The sequence below is a fragment of the Sylvia atricapilla genome, chromosome 29, assembly GCF_009819655.1.
Source record: "Sylvia atricapilla isolate bSylAtr1 chromosome 29, bSylAtr1.pri, whole genome shotgun sequence".
NCBI lineage: Eukaryota > Metazoa > Chordata > Aves > Passeriformes > Sylviidae > Sylvia > Sylvia atricapilla.
In genome coordinates, this window is record NC_089168.1 from 312160 (window position 1) to 334944 (window position 22785).

At 64.0% G+C, this 22785-nt stretch overlaps 2 protein-coding genes across 2 annotated transcripts in view; both read left to right on the forward strand.

Annotated features, from left to right (window-relative positions):
* Window positions 1-6453, forward strand: part of LRP1 (LDL receptor related protein 1) — a 78797-nt gene extending 72344 nt beyond the window's left edge. The window contains exons 75-89 of the mRNA XM_066337468.1: window positions 111-230; window positions 559-830; window positions 922-1100; window positions 1325-1431; window positions 1624-1740; window positions 1823-1999; window positions 2344-2484; window positions 2586-2759; window positions 2831-2992; window positions 3491-3665; window positions 3985-4089; window positions 4275-4339; window positions 4519-4606; window positions 4722-4866; window positions 5510-6453. Of these exons, the coding sequence (XP_066193565.1) occupies window positions 111-230; window positions 559-830; window positions 922-1100; window positions 1325-1431; window positions 1624-1740; window positions 1823-1999; window positions 2344-2484; window positions 2586-2759; window positions 2831-2992; window positions 3491-3665; window positions 3985-4089; window positions 4275-4339; window positions 4519-4606; window positions 4722-4866; window positions 5510-5647 (2165 nt within the window). The 3' untranslated portion in view covers window positions 5648-6453. The remainder of the gene's footprint in view (window positions 1-110; window positions 231-558; window positions 831-921; window positions 1101-1324; window positions 1432-1623; window positions 1741-1822; window positions 2000-2343; window positions 2485-2585; window positions 2760-2830; window positions 2993-3490; window positions 3666-3984; window positions 4090-4274; window positions 4340-4518; window positions 4607-4721; window positions 4867-5509) is intronic.
* Window positions 6454-10193: 3740 nt separating this feature from the next.
* On the forward strand, window positions 10194-22562 carry NXPH4 (neurexophilin 4). Its single transcript, XM_066337417.1, has 2 exons — window positions 10194-10244; window positions 21783-22562. The coding sequence occupies exons 1-2, from the start codon at window positions 10194-10196 to the stop codon at window positions 22554-22556; spliced, it is 825 nt and encodes a 274-aa protein (XP_066193514.1). The 3' UTR covers window positions 22557-22562.
* The last annotated feature ends 223 nt before the right edge of the window (window positions 22563-22785 follow it).

The following is a 22785-nucleotide window of genomic DNA, read 5'->3' on the forward strand; positions in this document are numbered from 1 at the left end:
TTTGCCAGTGAGATGATTTCACAGCTGGGGTGGCAGGGATGGTGTCCTTGGGGCAGAGTTGGGGTCTGCAAGGTCACCCTCCGGGTCTGATCCCATCTCCTGCTGCCCAGACATCAACGAGTGCCTGCGCTTTGGGACCTGCTCCCAGCTCTGCAACAACACCAAGGGCTCCCACGTCTGCAGCTGCTCCAAGAACTTCATGAAGACAGACAACATGTGCAAGGCGGAAGGTCAGGAGGGAACAGAGACCCACACGGGTTTTGTGTGTGTCTCTATTTGTGTGCCAGGAGCCCCCCATGCACTCCTGTGGGAATCCTTTACTCTTCCCTCCAACCCTCTGCTGCCCCACCCACCTTTCTGGTACGGCTGGTGCCATCAGTCTGTCCATCGCTGGCAGAGTGAGCCCCAAGGCAGTGACGAGCTCCCAGTGACTCTGTCCCTGTCCCAGCAGAGAGCTGGGCTGAGCCCCCATTCCCAGCTGAATCGCCACTCCTGCTTGAGCCCCTGTTCCCAGTGCAGCCCATGCCAACCTCTCCTCCTCCTCCTCCTCCTCTGCAGGCTCCGAGCACCAAATCCTCTACATTGCGGACGACAACAAGATCAGGAGCATGTACCCCTTCAACCCCAACTCCGCCTACGAGCCAGCCTTCCAGGGTGATGAGAACGTGCGCATCGACGCCATGGACATCTATGTCAAGGGCAACAAGATCTACTGGACCAACTGGCACACGGGCCGGATCTCGTACCGGGAGCTGCCCGCCTCTTCCTCCGCCTCCACCGCCTCCAACCGCAACCGGCGCCAGATCGACGGCGGCGTCACCCACCTGAACGTGAGCGAGCTCCTCCAGGGCACGGTGGGAGCGACGGGGATGGGCTGACGGTGTCCTCCCCCCTCACCTGTCCCTGCTCTGCCCCACGCAGATCTCAGGGCTGAAGATGCCGCGGGGAATCGCCATCGATTGGGTGGCTGGGAACATCTACTGGACGGACTCGGGGCGGGACGTCATCGAAGTGGCACAGATGAAGGGCGAGAACCGCAAGACGCTGATTTCGGGGATGATCGATGAGCCTCATGCCATTGTGGTTGATCCTCTACGGGGGTGAGGGGCTTGAGTCTTCATCCCATCCTTCTTCCCAGCCTTCACTACACTCCCGTCACCACAAGCCCACCCATGTGTCCCAGTGTCACTCTCTGTGTCTTCTCGAGTTGCCCCAGAGTTACCTGGTGACTCCAGGATGCCATGGGGACAGTGTGGGAGGGTTTCTCCACCTTGCTCATTGGGCTGCCCTGTTCCCTGGGAACGACCTGTCTGTGTCCTTACAGAACGATGTACTGGTCAGACTGGGGCAATCACCCCAAGATCGAGACGGCTGCCATGGACGGGACGCTGCGGGAGACCCTGGTGCAGGACAACATCCAGTGGCCAACAGGTGAGAGAGAGAGGTGACAGGAGGGGACAAAACCATGATGGGGATATGCTCAACCAATTGTGTTGGGGAGGGTTGTTCTGGGGGCTTGGAGCCCCGTGGCAGTAGGGGCAATGGGGGGACTGCTCTGTGGGTCAGTTGGTCAGGAGGGGCTTGGGGTGGACTGGGGGCTCACTGGGGGCTGTGTCCCTTCAGGCCTGGCCGTGGACTACCACAACGAGAGGCTGTACTGGGCCGACGCCAAGCTCTCTGTCATCGGCAGCATCCGGCTCAACGGCACCGACCCCGTCGTGGCCATCGACAACAAGAAGGGTAAGGGACGCCCCATGGGGGTCCCTGGCCTTGGACCTACCCCAAATTCCTGCCTCCACATGTCCCCTGCTGGTTTCCCCAGGGCTGAGCCACCCGTTCAGCATCGACATCTTTGAGGACTACATCTACGGCGTCACCTACATCAACAACCGCATCTTCAAGATTCACAAGTTTGGGCACAAGCCTGTCACCAACCTGACATCCGGGCTCAACCACGCCACCGACGTCGTGCTCTACCACCAGTACAAGCAGCCAGAGGGTGTGTGTCAGCCAGGGACCCCCACCCTGCTCCTGGGATAGTAGGGAGGTGCCAGGGACTGATACCTGATGTGAGGTGCCGGCTTGGGAAGAGGGGACTCAGACTCCCAGCTCCCTGCCCAAAGTGGGGGTGTCTGGGTTTGGTGAGGTGGACTGGGGGAGTCCAGCTGCAGTGGTGAGTGGTGTCACATGGTCACCTCAGGGCATGGGAGGGACAGCACTGGGCTGTAGAGAGGAATGTCCTAAAGGTGCTGTGGAGCAAGAAGAGCTGTGGGTCACCATGCTGTCACCACCCTGCTGTCCTCTCCGTGTTGTCCTCACCACCTGAGCCCTCTCCCCCCGCAGTGACCAACCCTTGTGACCGCAAGAAGTGTGAGTGGCTCTGCCTGCTCAGCCCCAGCGGCCCCGTGTGCACCTGCCCCAACGGCAAACGCCTGGACAACGGCACCTGCGTGGTCATTCCCTCGCCCACCGTCTCCCCTGTCGGTAGGTGACGCCAGAGGAGGAGAGGAGGAGGATGAGGAGGAAGGTTGGGTCCTGCCAGCCCAGCCCTGCTCACTTCCATCCCCTCCATCCCTCCCTCCCAGTGCCCACCACCGACACGTGTGACCTGGTGTGCCTGAACGGCGGCAGCTGCTTCCTGAACGCCCGCAAACAGGCCAAGTGCCGCTGCCAGCCGCGCTACAACGGGGACAAGTGCCAGATCGACCAGTGCTGGGACTACTGCCAGAACGGGGGCACCTGCGCCGCCTCCCCCTCAGGTGAGCCGAGGGGTCGGTGATGGATGGATGGACGGACGGGTGGGCACAGAGCTAACGGGTTTTACCCGCAGGAATGCCGACCTGCCGCTGCCCCACCGGCTTCACCGGGCCCCGGTGCAACCAGCAGGTGTGCACGGACTACTGCCAGCACAACGGCAGCTGCACGGTGAACCAGGGCAACCAGCCCAGCTGCCGCTGCCCACCCACCTTCATCGGGGACCGCTGCCAGTACCGTGAGTGCCACACGCTGTGCCGCGGGGTGGGGACAGCAGTGGGGACATCGGGAGGGTGGGTGTCCCTCACACCTGGGGACAGCAGTGGGGACATCGGGAGGGTGGGTGTCTCTCACACCTGGGGACAGCAGTGGGGACATTGGGAGGGTGGGTGTCTCTCATCTAGGGACAGCAGTGGGGACATCGGGAGGATGGGTGTCCCTCTTTTGGGGATGACTGGGGGCGACCTCTGGGGACAGTGCCAGAGGCTTGGTATCCCAACCCTCTTTTGGGGGATGCTGTGTGGGAATACCTGGGGACAGCATCAGGGGTTGGGCTCCCATGTCCCCCTCTTTGGGGGGAATCCCTGGGGACAGCACTGGTGGGATTGGATTTCCACATCCCCCTCTGGTGTGATGCTATGTGGGGTGGTGCTCCATGGGGGACCAGGGCCACCAGCTGCCCTCTGGAGGGGTGGCAGAGGGGCTGCCCACCCTTGACCCCCTTGTCCCCCCACAGGGCAGTGCTTTGACTATTGTGAGAACGACGGCGTGTGCCAGATGACAGCCAGTGGTGCCAAGCAGTGCCGCTGCCCCCCTCAATTCGAGGGTGCCCAGTGCCAGGAGAACAAGTGCTCCCGGTGCCAGGAGGGCAAGTGCAGCATCAACAAGCAGAGCGGGGAGGTCTCCTGCATGTAGGTGCTGGGAGTGTCAAGCTGGAGGGAGGACAAGGGGTGGTGGGCACAGAGACCCCCAAGAAACCTGGGTCAGGCAGGATCAGCCACAGTTGGGTCGGTAATTCAGGGCAGATAAATCCAGGGGAGCTGACCGTCATGGGAGGAGGAGGTGGAGGTGTCTCAGTGTCTCCCCAAAGCCCATCCTGGTGTCCCAACCATGAGTGGGTGGGACGAGCCAACAGATGAGTCCCGAGGGGCTGGAGGGGAGCACAGAACACCCAGGAGGACACAGGATATCTGGTGGTACCCATGGGGCTGATCCTCTGTGCCCCCACAGCTGCCCTGATGGGAAGATAGCCCCGAGCTGCCTGACGTGTGACAATTACTGCCTCCACGGCGGGACCTGCTCCATCAGCGACAAGACACAGCTGCCCGAATGCCTGTAAGAGAGGAGGGGACATGGGAGGGGGGGGACAGGCGGGCTCTTTGCCCCCCCGAGACATCACTGACACACCCCGATCTGTGTGCCCCCACCCCACCCTGCCCCAGGTCTGTGCCCACCTCTCCCTCTCTCCCTCCCTGCATGGCCCTGCCCCGCTAATCCCGGTGCTCTCCCTGCCCTCCCAGGTGTCCCACGGGGATGACGGGCCCACGCTGCGAGGATTTCATCGTGGGCGAGCAGCAGAGCAGCCGTAAGTGGGGGGAGCAGCGTGTGACCCCCTCCTTCCACGGTGTTGGGGGGTTGTTGGTGATCCAGGGCTGCGCAGTGTCCCTGTGTGACTCTTCTGTGGTGGAAGGGGGACATGGCCAGCCTCCTGTGAGCACTGTCCCCGTCCCCAGGTTCTGACTGTTCTATGCCTTACTCCCACAGGAACAGCCTCCATCGTCATCCCCATCCTGCTGCTCCTCATCCTCCTCACCGTGGTGGCTTTTGTCTGGTACAAGTGGAGAATTAAAGGGTGAGTTCCAGTGGGGTGGAGGGGCAGGACCTGCCCCTGCTGGCTGTGAAAACCTCGAGAGTGGGGGACAGCCAGGGATGTCACTGGCACTGACCATGTGCCTCCCTCACCTCAGTGCCAAGGGCTTCCAGCACCAGAGGATGACAAACGGTGCCATGAACGTGGAGATCGGGAATCCCACCTACAAAATGTACGAGGGGGAGCCCGATGATGACGTGGGGGAGCTGCTGGACGCCGACTTTGCCCTGGACCCTGACAAGGTGAGGGGCTGTCAGCTCTGCAGGGTCCTGTCCGAACTGGGACGTGTAGGGGGGACACGTGCCAGGGTGGGGGACACATTGCTGTGGCTGTCAGGGCTCTCTGTGCAGCAGTCCTGGGGGGCCTCTGCAGGGCTGAACAGGCTTTGGGGCTGATGGGGCTCTGAGGATCTCAAAGGCTTCAGTTCCAGGAGCTCTGAGAGGTTGCAAAGGCTTTGAGGGATCACAAAGCCTTTGGGGCTGGGTGGGCTCTAAGGGTTTGCGAACTTTTTGGGACTAGGAGAACTCTGAGGGGTCACAAAGGCTTTGGGGCTGGTGGAGACTATGGGGGTTCACAAAGGTTTTGGGGCTGGGGTCTCTGAGGGGTCACAAAGGCTTTGGAGGGCTCTGAGAGATCACAAAGGCTTTGGGGGTGGGGGCTCTGAGGGGTCACAAAGGCTTTGGAGGGCTCTGAGAGGTCACAAAGGCTTTGGGGCTGGGGGCTGCAGCCAGGGCCAGTGGAACTGTCCCATGTCCCAGGAGGAGCTCACAGCTGGTGGCAGCTCTCACCGAGTCACCCCAGCGCTGAGAACACCCCTGGGGTTGACCCTTCTGGGCAGAGGGGGGCTGTCTGTGCCCCCTCTCACCTGCTCCCCCTTCTCTGCAGCCCACCAACTTCACCAACCCGGTTTATGCCACGCTGTACATGGGCGCCCACAACAGCCGTAACTCCCTGGCCAGCACGGACGAGAAACGGGAGCTGCTGGCACGGGGGGACGATGACCTGGCAGACCCCCTGGCATAGGGGCATGGGGACGAGGGGCTGCGGGGCCGCGGTGCCCGGGCCTGGCACAGCCCCCGCCGGGTGGGGGGGCCGGGGGGAGGGCCACGAGCCGCTGTATAAATGTACAAATGAAGGATTATTACTTTTCTATGTGAGCAGTATTATTACCTGTATATTCCCCGGTCCCAGGCCTCGGCGTCTTCATTGCCAGACCCGGCTTTTGGTTTATTTTAAATCTCTTTACATTGGGCCCCCCCCCTTTCCCTTTCCCTTTCTCAGCCCCTCTCGCCCCCAGGACAGGCTGGAGTGTGGTGGTACCGGGGTGAGCACATCGGGGCTGGGGCTGACGGGAGACGTGGGGTCACTGCTCCGGGGGGCACAGGTCGGGGGGAGGCAGAAGGGGGGTCCCACATTCTCCCAAACCATCTCCAACTGCAGCAGCTCCCCTCCCCAGGGACCCCGTTTCCTTCCCCCCTGCTGCTCCCTGCCTTCCCCCTTCTCCTGCAGCTTGGCCTCTGCAAATCCCCCCCAGCCCCTCATTCCCCTTCCTCCCCTGTTTTCCCCCCCATTCTCCCTCTCCCTCCCTCCTTCCCTTTTCCCCTCTTTCCCTTATTTTCCCCTCCCTCTCTGTGCCTCCCTCTCCCCCATTCTCTGCCCGACTGTTACAGGGGCCAGGATGAAGCCCCCAGCCCCGCTGCGGTGCGGGGGGGTCCCCAGCCCCTTAACCCCCCCCGCTCCAACCTCTCACCTGCCCCTCACCCGCTCTCCAACATGCACATTTTTTAACAGGAAAAAAGAAAAAGAAAAAAAAAAAACAAAAAAACAAACCCACAAAAAAAAAAAAAAAACCCAACCCTGGAAATGACCTAGCTTTTTTAGTAGAAATAAATAAACGCATGTGGGGGGGGGCGGGGGGGGACCCCATCCTTTTATTGGGGGGAAATGTTTTAATAATTTTTGCTGGATTACTTTACAACTAAACAAAACAGATATTGTTATAAATAAAATTTTTAAAAACTGAAGCGCAGGCTGCTGGTTGGAGAGGAGGGGTGGGAGTGGGTGGGGGCAGCTTTGGGGGGAGCCCGGGCACCAGGGGTCGTGGCTGTGATGCCCCCAAAGCCCAGAGGTGCCAGTCCTGGCCCCGGGGATTGAGAAGGGGAGGTCGTGGGTTTATGGGGTGGGAAGATGAGGGGCCTCGGGGGGCTCACGTGTACGGGGGTCATGGGGAGGGGGGGTCACAGGTGGTTGCTGTAAAGACAGGAGAATCCCACCAGGGTCTCGTTCCACCGCGTGGTGCAGGGGGGAGCACCGGTGGGGTGAGGGGGCACAGGGATTTCCGAGCACGGGCACCGAGTACCGGCACCGTCATCGACCGCCGGGAACCGGCACCGGGAACCGGCACCGGGAACCGGCACCGGGAACCGGCACCCGCAGTTCCAGGAGCCGCCACCAGGTGGCGACACCGCCATCGAGAACTGAGCGGGGGCGCAGCGCGCGCGCCCCCGTGACCCCCCCCGTGTCACCCCCCCGTGTCACCCCCCCGTGTCACCCCCTCCGTGTCGCCCCCCCATGTGTTCCCCTCCGTGTGACCCCCCCCTGTGGCCCCCTGTGTGACCCCTCCTGTGTGACCCCCTCTGTGTAACGCCCCCCTGTGACCCCCTCCTTGTGACCCTCTCCATGGCACCCCCCCGTGTCCCCCCATGTGGCCCTCCTGTCCCCCCGTATCCCGTCCCGTGTCCCCCCTAATCGTCCCGTGTGTCCCCCCCGGAACCCTCACGTGTATCTCTCCCCACCGTGAGCCTCCCCCTTGTATCCCTTCTGTATTTGCTCCACGGTCCCCTCGCGTGTCCCCCGTGTGTCCCACCTGCACGCCCCTATGGACCCCCCCTTAAACCCACCCTCATATCCCCCATGTCCCCCCCTTGTGTCCCTCATATCCCCTGAGCATCCTCCACGTCCCCCCAGTTTCCCTTTTCCCCCTCCCGTGTGTCCCCCTCATATACCCCCCGTGTGTCCCCCACTCCGTGTCCCCCCCACAGACACGCGTCCCGTGGGGCCGCCCCTCTCATCCTCCTGCCCTGCCACAACCACAGGGGTGACAAGGACAGCACCGGGTGCTGCGGGTGGGGGGCTCACTTGGCACCCCCCTTACGCCCATGGGCAGGACCCCGCCAGAGGCCGCCCCGGGGTGCGGGGGTCGTGCTGCGGGGGCTCATGGCCGGGCTCCCTCGTGGCACGGAACCCTCAGGGCATCGAGCCTTGGTGGCATCGGGGCAGCCTCGCCACGTGCCAGGTGACTGTCAGGGACCCCCCCAGGGCCATGGCAGGTCCTGGTGGCCCCCGGCCGGTGGCTCAGCAGAGCGGGTCGCCCCTCGCCCCTTCCCCATCACCATCGGCTTCGGCAGCCCCCGGCCCCCCGCAGCCGCTGCCTTTGAGCCCCCCCAACCCCGCGCCGGGCGCCGGCGGCCTCAGATCTATTTCAATACCGGCTCTTTGTTCACTTATCGGTCCTTAAATCTCCTCCCGAGGTTTTTCCTCCCTTTCCCCTCTTCTTCCCCCCCTCGGCCCCCCCGCACCAAACCCTTTTTATCTTTTTCCTTCGATATTTTCTATTTTTCACTCTCTTCCCCATTCATCCCCACCCTTCCCCCGCTTGCTTCTCCTCCTCCCATTTCAGCCCCGTGGGCTCTTAAGGTGGGAGGGGGGGAACTCTTCCAGAGCCCCCCCCGAACCCCTCTCAGACCCCGGGGTGCGTTTGCTCCCCTGTGAGACCATCAGGGACACGGGGACCCACTCGGGGAGTATTTTGGCGATGTAGCGGAGGTCCCGAGGGGTCTTTGTACCCCCACAGCCCCTCCCCAAGCTTCAGCCGTCCCAACCCTCCGCAGGGTGAATGTGGCCCCGGGGGGAGCAGCGCTGGGGGACCCCCGCTGGGAGGGGAGAGGGGTCCAGAGTCTCCTGCGGTGCGAGAAGTGGGGGGCCAGGGAGGAACGGGGGGCTCTGGGGTTAGCAGAGGGTCTCACACCCACTGGGGCAGCAGTAAAGGAGGGGAGGTTGGGGGATTCTTCCTGAAGTGGGGGAGGCTCCTGTGAACCCCAGCTGAGGACCTCGGGCAGAAAGCGGCCAGGTGGCCGCACGCCCAGGGTCCCCACGGGGCTGGCCTGGGGCTGGTTGGGACCCCGCTGATGCCAGCACCTCTGGGCGCCCCGCTCTCGGTGGCTCTGCTCTCTCCTCTCTCCTCACCGGCTCCGTCTTCCTCATTCCTCGCCCTTTCCCTTTTCCCATTTCTCCCTTACTCTTTATCATTCCGTCTCCGCATGTCCGCGGGGTTCCGCAGTGCCCCCCCGCGTGTCCCCACCACCCCCGCGTGCCCCCAGGCCCCCCGAGTTTCCCCCAGGTCCCCCCCCGAATGTCCCCAGCCTCGCCGATTCCGAGTCCCCGCCGGCGGCTTCCCAGGATAATCACAGTTGTAACGGCAAGAATAGGAATAATGATAAATTGATGGGGTGCAGAGGGGGCTGTGGGGAGGTGGTGGGTGGTGACAACCCCTCGGGGGGTGAGAACCCCTGGGAGAGGGGCCCGGCACCGCGCTGAGCACACGCGTGTCCATGTGCACACACGTGTCCGTGCAGGTGACGCAGGTGGCGTGTCCAGCCCCACGCGGGTGGGGATGCAGGAGAAAAAGACCCCCTCGGGTGTGGCAGGGTCTGGGGTGCCCCCCAGAACGCTCCGTAGGGTGCCCCCCATCCCTTCCTGCTGAAGTTTTGGGGGGCTGAGCAGGGGGGGTGACCCTCTGCCCTCCCCAGGAAGGACAGCACTGTCACCGTCCCCCTGGTGCCTCCAGCGGGCTGTGGGGACTCCGGGAGACGGGACGAGGGGGTTGCAGGACCGGGAGCATCCCGAGGGACGAGGGGGACAAATCCGGGAGCATCTGGGGGAGCAGGAAGATGGAGCAGGAGGGAGGGCACCCCGGGGTGCTGGAGGATCGAGGGCCGGGGAATGCAGGGTCTCGGGGGAGAGGGGCAGGACCGGGATGTCCCGGGGTGCGGCGGTCTCCAGGAGAGGGAAGGGGGGGCAGGACCCGGGGCACCCTCGCTGCTGGGGAAGAGGTGGAGCGGGACCAGGGGCACCCCGAGGTGATGGAGAAGAAGCGGGGAACAGCAGGGGATACCCGGGGTGGGAGGGAAGTTGCGGGGGGGTAGAACCAGGGACACTTCGGGTTGATGGAGAAGGCGAGGGGCAGGATCGGGGACACCGCGGGATGCTGAAAGAAGCGGAGGGAGACTAGAACCAGGGGCACCCCAAAATGCGTGGGGAGAGGAGGAACAGCCTCGGAAGCACCCCGAGGTGCGGAGCTCTCCCCTCTCCCCCTCTCCCCGGTGTGTGGCGGAACCGCCGGTGCTCGGTGCGGGGTCCTGGCGCCCCCGGAGCCGCCCCCCCGGTGCCCCCCCGCCGACCGGGATTGGCGGGGCCGCCGAGGCACCGCCCGGCCCCGCAAGTCTCCAACTTTCTTCCCGCCGCCCCTCACCGCCGCCGCCGCCGCCGCCGCCGCTCCCGGAGCCCCGCGATGCTCCGCCGCCGCCTGCCCCTGCTCGGGCCCGGGCTGCTGCTGCTGCAGGTACGGGGCACTGGGGATGCCCGGCCGGGAGAGGCGCCGCTGCCGCGGGGCTGCGCCGTTACCGGGCACGGGGGGGGCATTACCGGGCCGGGGGGGTGGTGAGGGGCATTCAGGAAGGGGGAGTCGTGCAGTTTTTGGGGGGCGTAGGATAAATCCGGGAGAGAAGGTGTGGGGTCCTGATGTGGTTCGGGGGGGGGGGGGTCTCGCGCATTGGGGGGGGGGGCTGTGGCAGTCACGGAAAGAGCGGACTGTTGTGGGGGGGTCAAGCAGACACGGAGAGGGGGGGTGAACCGGAGAGTTGTATGGGGGGGGAGGCTGACAGGGGTGGCATATGGGGGTCCTGCCCCCATCCCCCAAGTTGGAGGGGCACGGGGCTGTCCCGGAGCTCGGGAGGAGTTGTGGTGTCGGGGGGAGCCTCAGGGGGTCCCGTGGCCGGTGAAGCCCCTCCGACATCCCCCCGGCGCCGTCTGGCAGGTGCGGATGGGGGGAGCAGAGAGACGGAGCCCAGCGTGAGCGTGGGGGCGGCCACGCGTGGGTGGGTCGGACCCTCTGCTGCGGGCTCCGCGGGGGGATCGGGGGAACCCTCGTCCCGCACCTGCAGCACACCTGGGGACGGGGGAGCAGCGTGACTTCCCCACGGCGGCCGTGTCGGGGAGCGAGGGGGGGGCCCACGCAGGACTTGGGGGGGGCAGCTTTTCCCTGCTTCTGCCAAGGGCGTGAGCCCCAAAACCACCTGCAGAGGAGACGCCTCATTCCTGTCCCGATTCTGTTCGGCCTCAGCCTCTGCACGGGGGGGCTCAGCCCTGCCGAGGAGCTTCTCCCACCTGCCCCATCCTCATCTCACCGAGTGGTCTCCACTCATGGGGAGGACGCGCGGGGGTCTCGACCCCCGGGACAGGGCTGGGAGGTGCAGGGGGCTTTGCCTCTTCCCCCCCTTCTCCTGTCTGTGGGAGCTGCTGCAGCCGCAGAGAGCCCCCCGCCTGCAGAGTCCCCCCCACAGTGTCCCCCAGTCCCAGATACTCTGAAAGCTTCTCAAGGCCACTCACCCCCGCGTGTCCCCCCTCCGCCACCTCCTCTTGCAGCCCCTCGGGGTGCTACAGCTGCATCCGACGCCGCGGTGGTCAGGAGCAGGGGGGGAGGAGATGGAGCCCCCCCAGCCCAGCCCGGGGGGGCCGGGCTCATCACCCAGCCGATCTGATTTCCTGACACTCCATTTTTACTTTCTGTGTTTCATGAATAAAATCAAACGAGTCAATTCCCTCTCGGGAATTGGATGCACATCAGGGACCCCCCATTTCCACCCCCCTCCCCCCGCACCACCCGACCCCCCCAAGGCAAAGGCTCCTGTAACTTGTCTCTCCCTGGTTGCTGCTCCCCGCGTGGGGAGGGGGAGACGCGTGCCCGCGTGTGGGGGTGGCTCGGCGTGACCCCCCCTCCCCGTGTCCATCCATTGCAGAGCATCTGTCGGTGCTGGAGCTGCTTCAAGACAAATGGGTTTGTTTTGATGAAATCCGGAGCAGGGCGCTGCCCTGGCCCCCCCACCCTGCCCACGCAGGCGGCGGTGCTGAGGGGAAACACGGGGGGGATCAGAGCTGGGGGGCACACACACGGCCTGGGGCATGGGGTGGGCGTCCAGGAACCTCCTGCACAAGGATAACCCCGGGAGATGCCCTGAGCCCCGACCCCTCTGCCGTGGGGGTCCAGAACCCTCCTCCCCACCCAGGGCTCCAGGAGGGGCCGGGCCGTGCGCCCACCGGGTGTGGGGAAGGGAAACGGAGCCATTCCTGCACCTCGGCTCTTTGGGCCTGTTGGAGATAAACTTTCCCTGTGTCTTTGGGGGGGTCAGGAGGCAGCTGGATGGGTGGGGGGTCCCACTGGTTTTCTCTCGGCTCCAGTGGGCATCTTGGACTGGAGCTCCTAGTGCTGCATCCCACCAGCACCGCGCTGGGAGCACTGGGAGAAGAGGCTGGTGGGGCTGCACCTCGCAGGGCAGCAGTGACAGCCTTGTCCCTGCTGTGCAGGAGAGTGGGACCCCCAGCGTGTGGGACCCCCAGCGTGTCACCCCCGTGCCGTGGGTTTGCTGGTGGTGTTTAATGGGTGACACTGGTGTGTTGGGATCATCCCTACTGGGATGGACAAACTCTCCCAGCCCAGCGGGTGCCTGTTCCCACCGTGGGGCTGCAGACCGACCCTCCTCGGCCCCCTACCCTTCGTGGCTGCTGCTTCTCGAGCTTTGCTGCGCTGGCAGGGCTGGAATAGGCAGGGGGACGAGCCCACCTCTGATTGCAAGTGACACCCCCCCGCCGCCCCTCCCCAGCCTTTCCCAGGCTCCTGCGTTATTTTTATGCATTCCATTATTTTCTTTTCATTGAGCATTAAATCTTGGGGGACCACTCCCGGGTGGGGCTGGCCTGGCTCCCCAGTGCTGAGGGTCCCAGCCAGTCCCCCAGGCACACCCAGGACCCTTGGGTGGGCACAGCCGGCCAGGGATGGATGAAGGGCGATTCTATCCGCATCCCCCAGGGCTCCTGAAAGGCAGATGCCACCCTCGCCCTGGGTGCCCCATGGCCTGGTGATGGGGTGACCCCCACCCAGTACCGAGCAAGATGCAGCAGTGGAGGGGATGGGTGATGCTGGCCCTGGATTGGACAGGAACAGGCTGGAACAGGCAGGAACACCGGGATGAAGCCACGATGATCCCATGGTGGGCTGAGTGCCGCAGCAGGACCAGGACAGGGACAACGGGGTCTTCCCTCCCCCTGCTCCATCTCTGCTGCCTTTGCCAGAACGTGCCCCCCTCCACACCCCCTGCCCCCGTGCCTCGGTTTCCCTCCTTGCTGGCACAGGCGGGCGAGACAGCGGCTGTCTGTGAAGCACCTGAGTGCTGCTGGCAGGTTTTCCTTCTCGGATTAACCCTTTGCAGGAGAATGCTGCCTGCCTCTGCCGGTGGCCATGCCAGCCGGAGCCTGGTGGCCCAGGATGCCAAACTCATCCACTTCGTCCCTTCCTTCGCCTCGCTGTCACCCAGGAGCTGTCTCCTGGGCTGCTGGCTGACAGACGGCTTTGCTCTTAGCAGATGCTGCCAACCCTTTCCACGCAAAGACCCCCTCAATTCCCACCTCCCCAGCTCGCATTTTTAGGGGGAATTTACCCGGTTCTTGGCTCAGAGGTGTGCATTATTTGGGGCCAGAGGAGAGGATATGGGGTTTGGGTGGTGGTGCCGCCCTGCAGCCCTGTCTGGCCGGAGGTCCCTGGGGGTGCTGAGCTCCAGGGCCCGACTGCAGCGGGCCGGTGCCCGGCCGGTGCCCGCGGGGCCGGGATCGGCTCCGTGCATCCCCCGGTGCCGTTCCTGCGGCTCCCTGAAGCCGCCCGCCGTTGCGGCGGGTGCTGTGTGCTCAGCATGGCTGAGCTAATCTATCGCCAAACAAACACACACTGTTATTCCGAAAGAAGGTTTCCAAGCGACTCATTTCCCTTTTTTTAATAACTCTTCCCTCTGGTGCCCTTTGCACCCTAAGCTGGGAGATTCAATAAGGCTGGAGCCTGGAGCGTGGCTGGCGCAGCCTCACCGAGGAGGGGGAGCAGTGGCTGGGGAAGGGGGGGCACCCAGGGGTGCCCCCCAGCCAGACCCTCCCACCCTTGCGCTTCCCGGTGCCGTTCTGGCTCCAAGCCGGGTCCGGTTTTATTGCTTTTTTTTCCCCCGCTCACTCCTGTTTTTAATTGCCGGTTTTCCGCTGGGGACTGGCGGAGGTGGCCGAGCCGGATGGGGGCTAAGGCGGGTGCTCCCCCCTGCGCCAGCAGCCCCCCAAGCTGAGCCCCCACCGCTAATCACACCCTTGCCAATTAACACTCCTGGATTAATGACTTTGCCCGCTCTTTCTGCATCCACAGCTCCTCCTCTCAGGGACTCATGGTCCCTGCAGCCGGTGGCCCAAGCGCGGGGTGACACCGCGCTGAGACCCCGCAGCTGGAGCCCCCCCAGCCCGTGCCCTGGCCGAGCTCCAGCCTCGCCGCGGTGCCTGGCTCAGCCTTCGCGCTCTGGCGCTGGAGGTAAATGGCCCAGGAAAGATGAAGCTTCCTCTCCCGCCGCTTGGATTGCTGCTGAAGGAATAATCACGTCCCCGTGCCCGTGCCCCCCCCTCCCTCCTCTCCGCTCCCTTTCAGCTCCCCTCGCTTTTTTTTTTTTTTTTTTTTTTTTTTTTCTCCCTGTTGCAAAAGGAAAGTCATTGTGGAGGAACAGAGCAGGGACGCGAATCAATCCCAAATCAATTCCCACCGCACCTCGCTGAGCGCAGATCCCGTGTGACCCCCGTGACCGTCCCCGCTGCTGGGCTGATGTCACAGTGGGGAGACCCTCTCGTTGTCCCCTCGGGAACAGGGCAGCGGAGCCTCGGCCTGCAGCAGGCAGAGCAATGCTTCACCTGGCACCTGCCAGGGGCCGGAGCCTGGGCTGGGTGATGGGTGAAAAGAGGAGCTGAATCCAGCCCTGGGGGGGTCCCAGGGGACCCTGGGCTGCAGTGACACGCTGTCCCCTGCTCCTGGTGGGAGCGAGCTCCTGACCGCTGTGGGTCATGGTCCTTGTGACCCCAGAGGAGCTGCGGTCCCAGAGATGGCCTTGAGGGTCCCCAGAGCTCCTGGGGGGTCTCTTGGAGGGTTCTAATCAAAGTCCGCCACCGGGGGAGTGTGGGGACAGCAGTGTCTTTGCTGCTGTCCCCCACCTCCTGGGAGGAACAGATCCCAGCTGGCGCCGGGAATGTTGGGGGGAGATGTGCAGTGTGGGGACCCCAGGGGTGGGGTGTCACCGAGGGGACAGTCCGGTTTTTACCCCCTCTCTGGTGACCTTCGCACTGGCCCTGTCTCATCCAGGGTGGTAGGGGGGGTGGGAGGGTGCTGGGAATGGGATTTATGATCCCGCCTGATACGATCTTATAAAATTTCCCGGGCACACTCGAAATTACATTTCCATAGCTCAGGAGCAGCGATCTCCGTGCGCGCCAATACCTGCCACTTTTATGGCTACATTTATTGCAATAATAAAGTGAAATGGTGAGGCGAGGGGTGGGGGGGGGGGGAGCAGCCGGGCAGAAGGTGGGGGCTGCACTGCTGAGGGTCTGGGGTCCCCCTATTTTGGGGGGACTCAGGGGAAGCTGCTGCCTCTCTGCCCTCACCTGCTGCAGAACTGGAAGGGACATAGAGGGAACCCCACTGCTGGGGGGAAACTGAGGCAGGGCCGAGGTGGGGGAGGATCCTGGGGGACATCCCTGGCACTGGAGGTGTGGGAATGACCTGGGACCATCCCTGCCGGCTGTACTTCCTTGTCCCCACACCCCATCCCCGTGAGCTGCCCGTGTCCCCACGTCCTGCACAGTGTGACTGGGGGTGCCCAGGAGCAACCCCCCCACCTCAGTGACTCCCACAAGGAGCTGGGTCCCTCCGAAGTCAGGCAAGGCGATTCCAGGCCTGTTGGCCTCTGGTCAGCTCAGGGAGGTGCTGGGTGACAGATGCCAAACAGCCACATGTGCCTGTCCCCCGCCACCCCCATGTCCCCTCTCTGCTGGCTGCTGCCCACCCGCCCGCACCCCTTCTCCCCCTCCCGCTCCGTTTATCTCCTGTTTTCCCATTCATTCCCTTTTCTCCTCCAGCCCAATGAGTCACACAAGCCCCGAATCCTTTGCCTGCTGCCGTCTCCTCCCTTCTATTATATTTTTTTCCTTTGCTCTTAACAGCACTTTCCTTTTTCACCCGTGGGGGGAGAGGCTCGGGATGTACATTTTTCCCGGCTCCCCCCCAGCTACCTCCCAGCTCCTGCCTCACCGTGAAGCCCTTAAAAGTAATAAATAAATAAAACAACGGCTGAGGAAAGAAAAGGCAGGAAACGAGTGACAGGGAAAAGGAACCAAAACGAAAGAAAGAAGGAGGAGGGAGAAAAAAAGTCCTACTCGGGCTATGAAATATTTATTAGCCAGCGCGTGCCGAGCGCGTTAATAAAGCTGCGGCATTTGCATATTTTTTTCTGTCAGCGAGGAGCGAGGTGTCTGTTTGGGGGATGAAGGCACAGCTGATCCAGAGCCAATCCCTCTGGCCCTGCGCGGGTCACGGTTCTGCCGGAGGTGACACCGGCCTTTGGGGCAGCACGTCAGTGTCACCGGGAGCAGGACCACGGGCACACGGCTGCAAGGACCTGATGGTGGCTTTGGTGGGTTGTTTGGTGGGTTTGGTTGGATTTGGTGAATTCGGTGGATTTGGTGGGTTTAGCTTTGGTGAGCTCATCCAGACTCTCCTCTGGCTGAGGAGATGCTCGTGTCAGATTCACCTGTCCTGATGCTGGGGGTCCCCATCCCAGTGTTGGGGTGCCCCTTCCTGGTGTTGGGGTGCCCATCCCAATGCTGAGGTGCCCATCCCAGTGTTGGGGTGCCCCTTCCTGGTGTTGGGGTGCCCATCCCTGTGCTGGAGATGCCCATCATGGTGCAGGGGGTGTCATGCTCACCTCCCACCACCCTGTCAGGGGTTGTGGCTGCAGCAGCACAGAGGGGGCAGAGGAAGGACAGAAGAAGCCCTGTGGTGGCCTCGCTGAGCCCCTCTCCAGGCAGGATCCATCCTGCCATCTCTGTGATTGGACATGTGTGTCCAGCCTGTGTGTCCTGACTTGTCCCTGTGTGTCACCTGTTCACCTGTCCTTTTGCCCTTGATCCCTTGCCAGCATCCTCGACTGGGAGGAACCAGGTGTCACCTCCCTGGTGGCCCAGTCCCCCGCTGTCAGCCCAGGGCTGCCCAGCAGCACATCAGTCCTTTGCCCCGGCACCAAGAGCTCCCCAGGGTGGTCATCTGCAGCTCAGGGCCATCCCCTGCCTGCCTGGTAGGGACGGGGACAGCTTGGCTGGAAGGATGGGGATAGCGATGGGGATAGGAACATGGTGGCACTGGGATGGGGACAGGGATTGGGACAGGCTTGTGGTAGGAATGGGGGCAGGCTGACTGTAGGGACAGGGTCAGCCTGGCAGTGGGGATGGGGACAAGTTGTTGGTAGTGATGGGGACAGGCTGGCAGTGGGGATGGGGACAGGCTGGGGGTAGGGATGGGGACAGGCTGGCAGTGAGGATGGGGACAGGCTGGCAGTGGGGATGGGGACAGGCTGGGCGTAGGGATGGGGGCAGACTGACGGTGTTGATGGGGACAGGCTGGCAGTGAGGATGGGGACAGGCTGGATGTAGGGATGGGGACAGGCTGGCAGTGAGGATGGGGACAGGCTGGATGTAGGGATGGGGACAGGCTGGCAGTGAGGATGGGGACAGGCTGAGGGTAGGGATGGGGACAGGCTGGGGGTAGGGATGGGGACAGGCTGGCAGTGGGGATGGGGACAGGCTGGCAGTGGGGATGGGGACAGGCTGGGCGTAGGGATGGGGGCAGACTGACGGTGTTGATGGGGACAGGCTGGCAGTGGGGATGGGGGCGGGCCCACATGGCAGAGATGGGGACAGGATGGTGGCGGCGACGGGGGCGGGCACACAGGGAGCACGGGAACGCGTCACCCGGGACGCGCAGCCACACCAAGCCCCCCGCTCCATGCATGTGCGTGTCACCGCTGTGTCACGGTGTGTGTGTCACCGTGCATGTGCACACACGGATGTCCCCGCAGGAGACACGTGGAGGTGCCTGTGCACACCCAGGTGCATGTGCAGCAAGGCTCGAGAGCACCCGCTGGCATTCCTCGCATTCCTCGGGCGCACAGGTGGCCTCGGGCGCACACCTGCGGCACCCATGGGTGCACACTCTCACCTAGAGACTCGGGAACAGCCATCCCGGAGCTCTCCGTGCTCTCTCGCCCACGAGCAGCTGCTCAGACACGCCTGGGCACTCCGGGTCCCTCCCGCAGCCCCGCGGAGCCCGGCGCGGCACCGCGGCACCGCATTAGCACCCGCGCGGCGCCGGGAGATAAATGGGAGCTGTCAGAGGCACCTTGTTTGCTGCTAACCTTTGGAAATGCCACGGCGCCCCGGGCTGCGCGTGCCGGGGGGAGCGGGCCCGCGGGGATTGTCGCTCACCACCTCCAATTAATCTCCTGGCGCTAACGAAGGCGTCGGGGTGACAGGGGAGAGGCTGGGTTGACCCTGAGCCCATGGGGAGAGCAGGAGACCCCCGAGCAGTGGAGCAGTGTCCGTGCTGCTGGCGGACCCCAGCAAAGGGTGGGGACAGGATGGGGACAGGGGGTGGGGATGGGAACAGGCTGGCCACAGGGATGAGGACAGGGTGGTGGTAGCGACAGGGGCAGGATGGTGGTGGGGACAGAGTGGTGGTACTAATGGGGACAGGGTGGTGGAAGGGACAGGGTGGTGATATTAGTGGGGACAGGGTGGTGGTGGGGACAGGGACAGGGTGGTGGTACTAATGGGGACAGGGACAGGAATAGGCTGATGGTGGGCATGGAGACAGACTGGCCATGGGGACAGGGACCGGCTGGCTGTGGTAATGAAAACAGGTTGGCAGTAGAGATGGGGACAAGCCTGGGACAGGGACAGGCTGGTGGCAGAGATGAGGCCTTTGTTGGGGGCTGTTGTGGTGCTCTGCTCCCCCTCAGTGCTGGGGGGGCTGTTCTGCCTTGAGCCTGTACCCCATCGTTCTCAGCCCTGCTCTTGGGGTGCTGATGGAGCTCAGCCCAGCCCACACCAGGACTGCCAGGCCCCTGTCCCCCACTGTCCCCCTCCCGCTGCTCCACTCCCCTCCACCAAGGTGACCGTGGGTCTCGGGGGAGCAGCTGACGGCGCTTGGCCCCGACAGCAAATGGGATGTGAGTGGCCATCACTGCCGGGCCTGACAAACCAAATTGATGCCGGCACCGAGAGCCTCCTCGGTCCCTCTGCAGCTGCCTCCAGCCCTTCCCGCATCCTCGCCTGGCTCCGTGTGCTCGCGGGGGGCGGCACACGGTGCCTGCGGACACGCGGCAGCCCCACACTGCTACAGAAGGGCACACGAGGGGCTTGAGAGCGGCTGAACCGTGGGCTGATGCTGTGGGGATCATGATGAAGATGAGGAGGAGCACAGGCAGGTGGATGAGGAGGGGGTCACTAGCAAGAGGATGAGGAGGGGAGCAGCAGTGATGTGTAGATAGAGCAGTGAGTGTGACAGTGAAAAACGACCATCTCAGGTAACCTGCGCGTGGTGGCAGAGCCCCTCACGCCGTGCCTGCCACCGGCCACAGGTCTTGGGGAGAACAGGGTGGGAGGGGGCGGCACTGAGACCCCCCCGTGCTCCCACAACGCACGTCCACGAGGTTCAGGGCCACGTGCGTGTGGCTGCGCCCCGACGGCACAGCGGGAGCATTAATATTTAACGCGAGGTGTACGGGACCTGCCCTGAATGCCGACAGCGCTGCCAGGGCGCAGGGGGGTGACCTTGGCTCCCCTCGGCGTTGCCGTGGCTGAAGCGTTCCTGACCCTGCTCATCCCTGCCCCGAGCCCCCCGGCTCCGAGCCCCCCGGCCGGCCTGGGCTCAGCGGGGGCTGCGGGCAGCCAGGGGTCCCCCCGAGCTCCCGGGTTGCGTCGGTGCCGCAATCGATCGCCCTGGCTGCATCGCAGCCTCTGCCCTGCTCTGCAATTCCCTTTCATCCCCCGCTCCCCCAGCAGCTCCTGCCGAGGGACTGGAGGGGTTGGGGGGCTGCCAATCTGGCCTCTCGCCCGCAGAGGTTGGGGCACCTTTATTCCTGCGGGGATGGGGGATGTTTGCTCTGTCCGTGCCCGGTTTGTGCCCCCCAGCCCCTGGATCTGTCCCGCACCGTTCTGGCCCGGGGATCCGCAGTGGCTCAGCGGGTGCTGGCAGTGTCTGTCCCCGGCTGCTCCCGCTGCGTCCCCTCCCCACTGCCCATCCCTGTCCCTTCCCTGTCCTTCCTGCGTTGCCACCTCCAGCGATTCCCATCACAGCCGGCTCCAACCCAATCACATCGTACCCCCCTCACCGCTGCACGGGATCACGGCGAGAGGGGATTGGAAAGGGAAACTGAGGCAGGGGAGGAGAGCACAGGCACCTGCGGCACTGCTGGGGACCGGCCTTGGCTCCCAGCCCTGGCTGAGATGAAAATCCAACGCAGAGCTCAGAAACCTCCAGAAATCCTTCCCGGTGGTGGGGGCTCAGCAGGACGCGCTGCTGTGCGTGTTCCCTGCGGGCTGCAGCCCCCAGCCCCTCGCCGTGGCTGCAGAAGGATTTGGGGGGCTCCTAGCTGAGGGGTGCCCCTCGACTTCCCCACAGTGGGGCGTGAGGCATCCCAGGCCTGACGGGTGGAGAGACGGAGCGGAGTTGGCATGCAGACACCACTCCTCTCCCAAAAAAATGCAGCTCTCTCAGCTGGGGGGTGCCCCTCTCCCTCTCCCCTCGTTATCTCGCCATCCCGGTCCTGCCCCCCCCCTCTCTGGCTGGCGAAGACGCCCGGCTTTGAAGCTGCGTTGAAATATAGATAAGGGCGAAGGCAGCAGCTGAGCTCGGGAGGAGCCGGGGGGAGCGGGGGGCTGGCCGGGCTGGGGGTGCAGGGATGGGTGCTGAGCTGCAGCTCTGCACTGCACACCCTGGCCCCCTCTGACGGGCTGCGACACCCCAAATCCCTTTCTCAGAGACACGGTGGGGCTGTATGCCCTGCCCAGGGTTCCTGTCTCTGGTGCAGCACAACCAGAGCAGATTTAGGAGCTCAGCCCGGCACAGCTCAGGGGGGTCCCAGGGCTGGATCAGACGGAGCCTCTGGCTCAGCAGGGGATGTGGGGGGGTCCCTGGCTGGGCTCCCCCCGTGGTGCTGCTCCATCCCTGCAGGGAGACCCTGCACTGAGACCCGCTCAGCCATGGAGGAGTGGGCATGGGGGGCTCACTCCTGTCTGATGGTGCTCATGGGACCCCAATCATTCCTGGTGGGGACCACTCCCAGGCAGGAAATGGCATCCAGCCATTCTGTAAGGGAGAGTGATGCCAGGATGAGCCCCCAGCAATGACAGGAGCCATTCCCTGGACCTGCCTCAACTTCCCATGAGAGCACAGCCCCCCATACTCTCCCCAACCCCTCCAGCTGGTGCCTCTGCTCACCACCCCCTCCCCACTCCCCCTCTCTCCTTCCCCCCGGGATTCAGGTCATCCAGAGCAGAAACTGCCAGAGCAGCCAAGCACCTGGCAGCTCAGGGCGACAGTGATTGACGAGGCCAGGGCTGCTGGAGCAGCATCCCGCGTGCCGGAGCAGCTGGCAGGGCACAGCGGGCACCCCGGGAGCACGGGATGAGGGATGGAGGCACAAGGGGCAGGTGGGCAGGGGGATGAGGGACAGGGGACATGTCAGAGTTGGGGTCCCAGGCTAGGGCTGGCATCTGGCTCTGCTCTCTGGTGACTGGGGGAACCTCGGGAAGGGGCTGGTGTGGTCCCGGCCCTGCTGCTGCCAGCAGGAGGATGAGGAGGGGGGAGAAGGCAGAGGATGAGGAGGGAGAAGTAGGTAGGAGGACGAGGAAGGTGCAGGCAAAGGGATGAGAAACGGCACAGGCACAGCTCGTGCAGTCTCTGCCCTCTCTCCCGCAGACGGTGTGTGCTGGCGGTCACATCGCCAAGACCTTGGGCTACCTGGAGATGGGCACCTCTGGCCTCCTCAAGGATGTCCCCTATGGCACCCTGAAGTCCCCAGTGCTCGACCCCGGGCGGCTGATCCCCGCAGAGCCCCCTCGGGACGCGGGGACACCGGCGGGCACCGGACGGAGCCCCTGGGACTGGCAGAAGAACCAGACAGCCGGGGAGCTGCTGAGCCCCCGCGCCCACCGCAAGCCCACCCTCAAATCGAGCCGAACCAAGAAGATTTTTGGTTGGGGCGACTTCTACTTCAACATCAAGACGCTCAAGTTCAGCCTCTTGGTGACGGGGAAGATCGTCGACCACATCAACGGCACCTTCAGCGTCTACTTCCGACACAACTCCTCCAGCCTGGGCAACGTCTCCGTCAGCATCGTGCCCCCTTCCAAGGCGGTGGGTTTCGAGGTGTTGGTGCCTGGTCCTCCATCGCTGACACGGCCGCCTCCTCCTCCCCAGCAGAGCACCCTGCCCGAGGGGCGCCCGGCCAAGGCGCTCAACTGCCACGTGGAGTACGAGAAGACGAACAGGGCGAGGAAGAACAAACCGTGCCTCTACGACCCGTCCAAGGTTTGCTTCACGGAGCACACGCAGAGCCACGCGGCCTGGCTCTGCGCCAAGCCCTTCAAGGTCATCTGCATCTTTATCTCCTTCCTCAGCATCGATTACAAGCTGGTGCAGAAGGTCTGTCCCGACTACAACTTCCAGCACGACAACCCTTATTTCGGCTGACGGCACTGGAGCAGGGGTTGGGTGGGGGATGGGGGGAATGCAGTGCCCTGTTGTCACTCGAGGTCCTCTGTCACCCTTGCACCAGCTCCCCTCTTCATCACTGGAGCATCTCTGTGCTGGGCTGTGGGACAGCCGGTGCTGGGGGTCCTGGGCCCCACCCAATGACATCCCATTCCTGGGATTCAGTTGGCTCTGGGGGTTGCAGGTTCCCCCCCCCCAAAATGACATC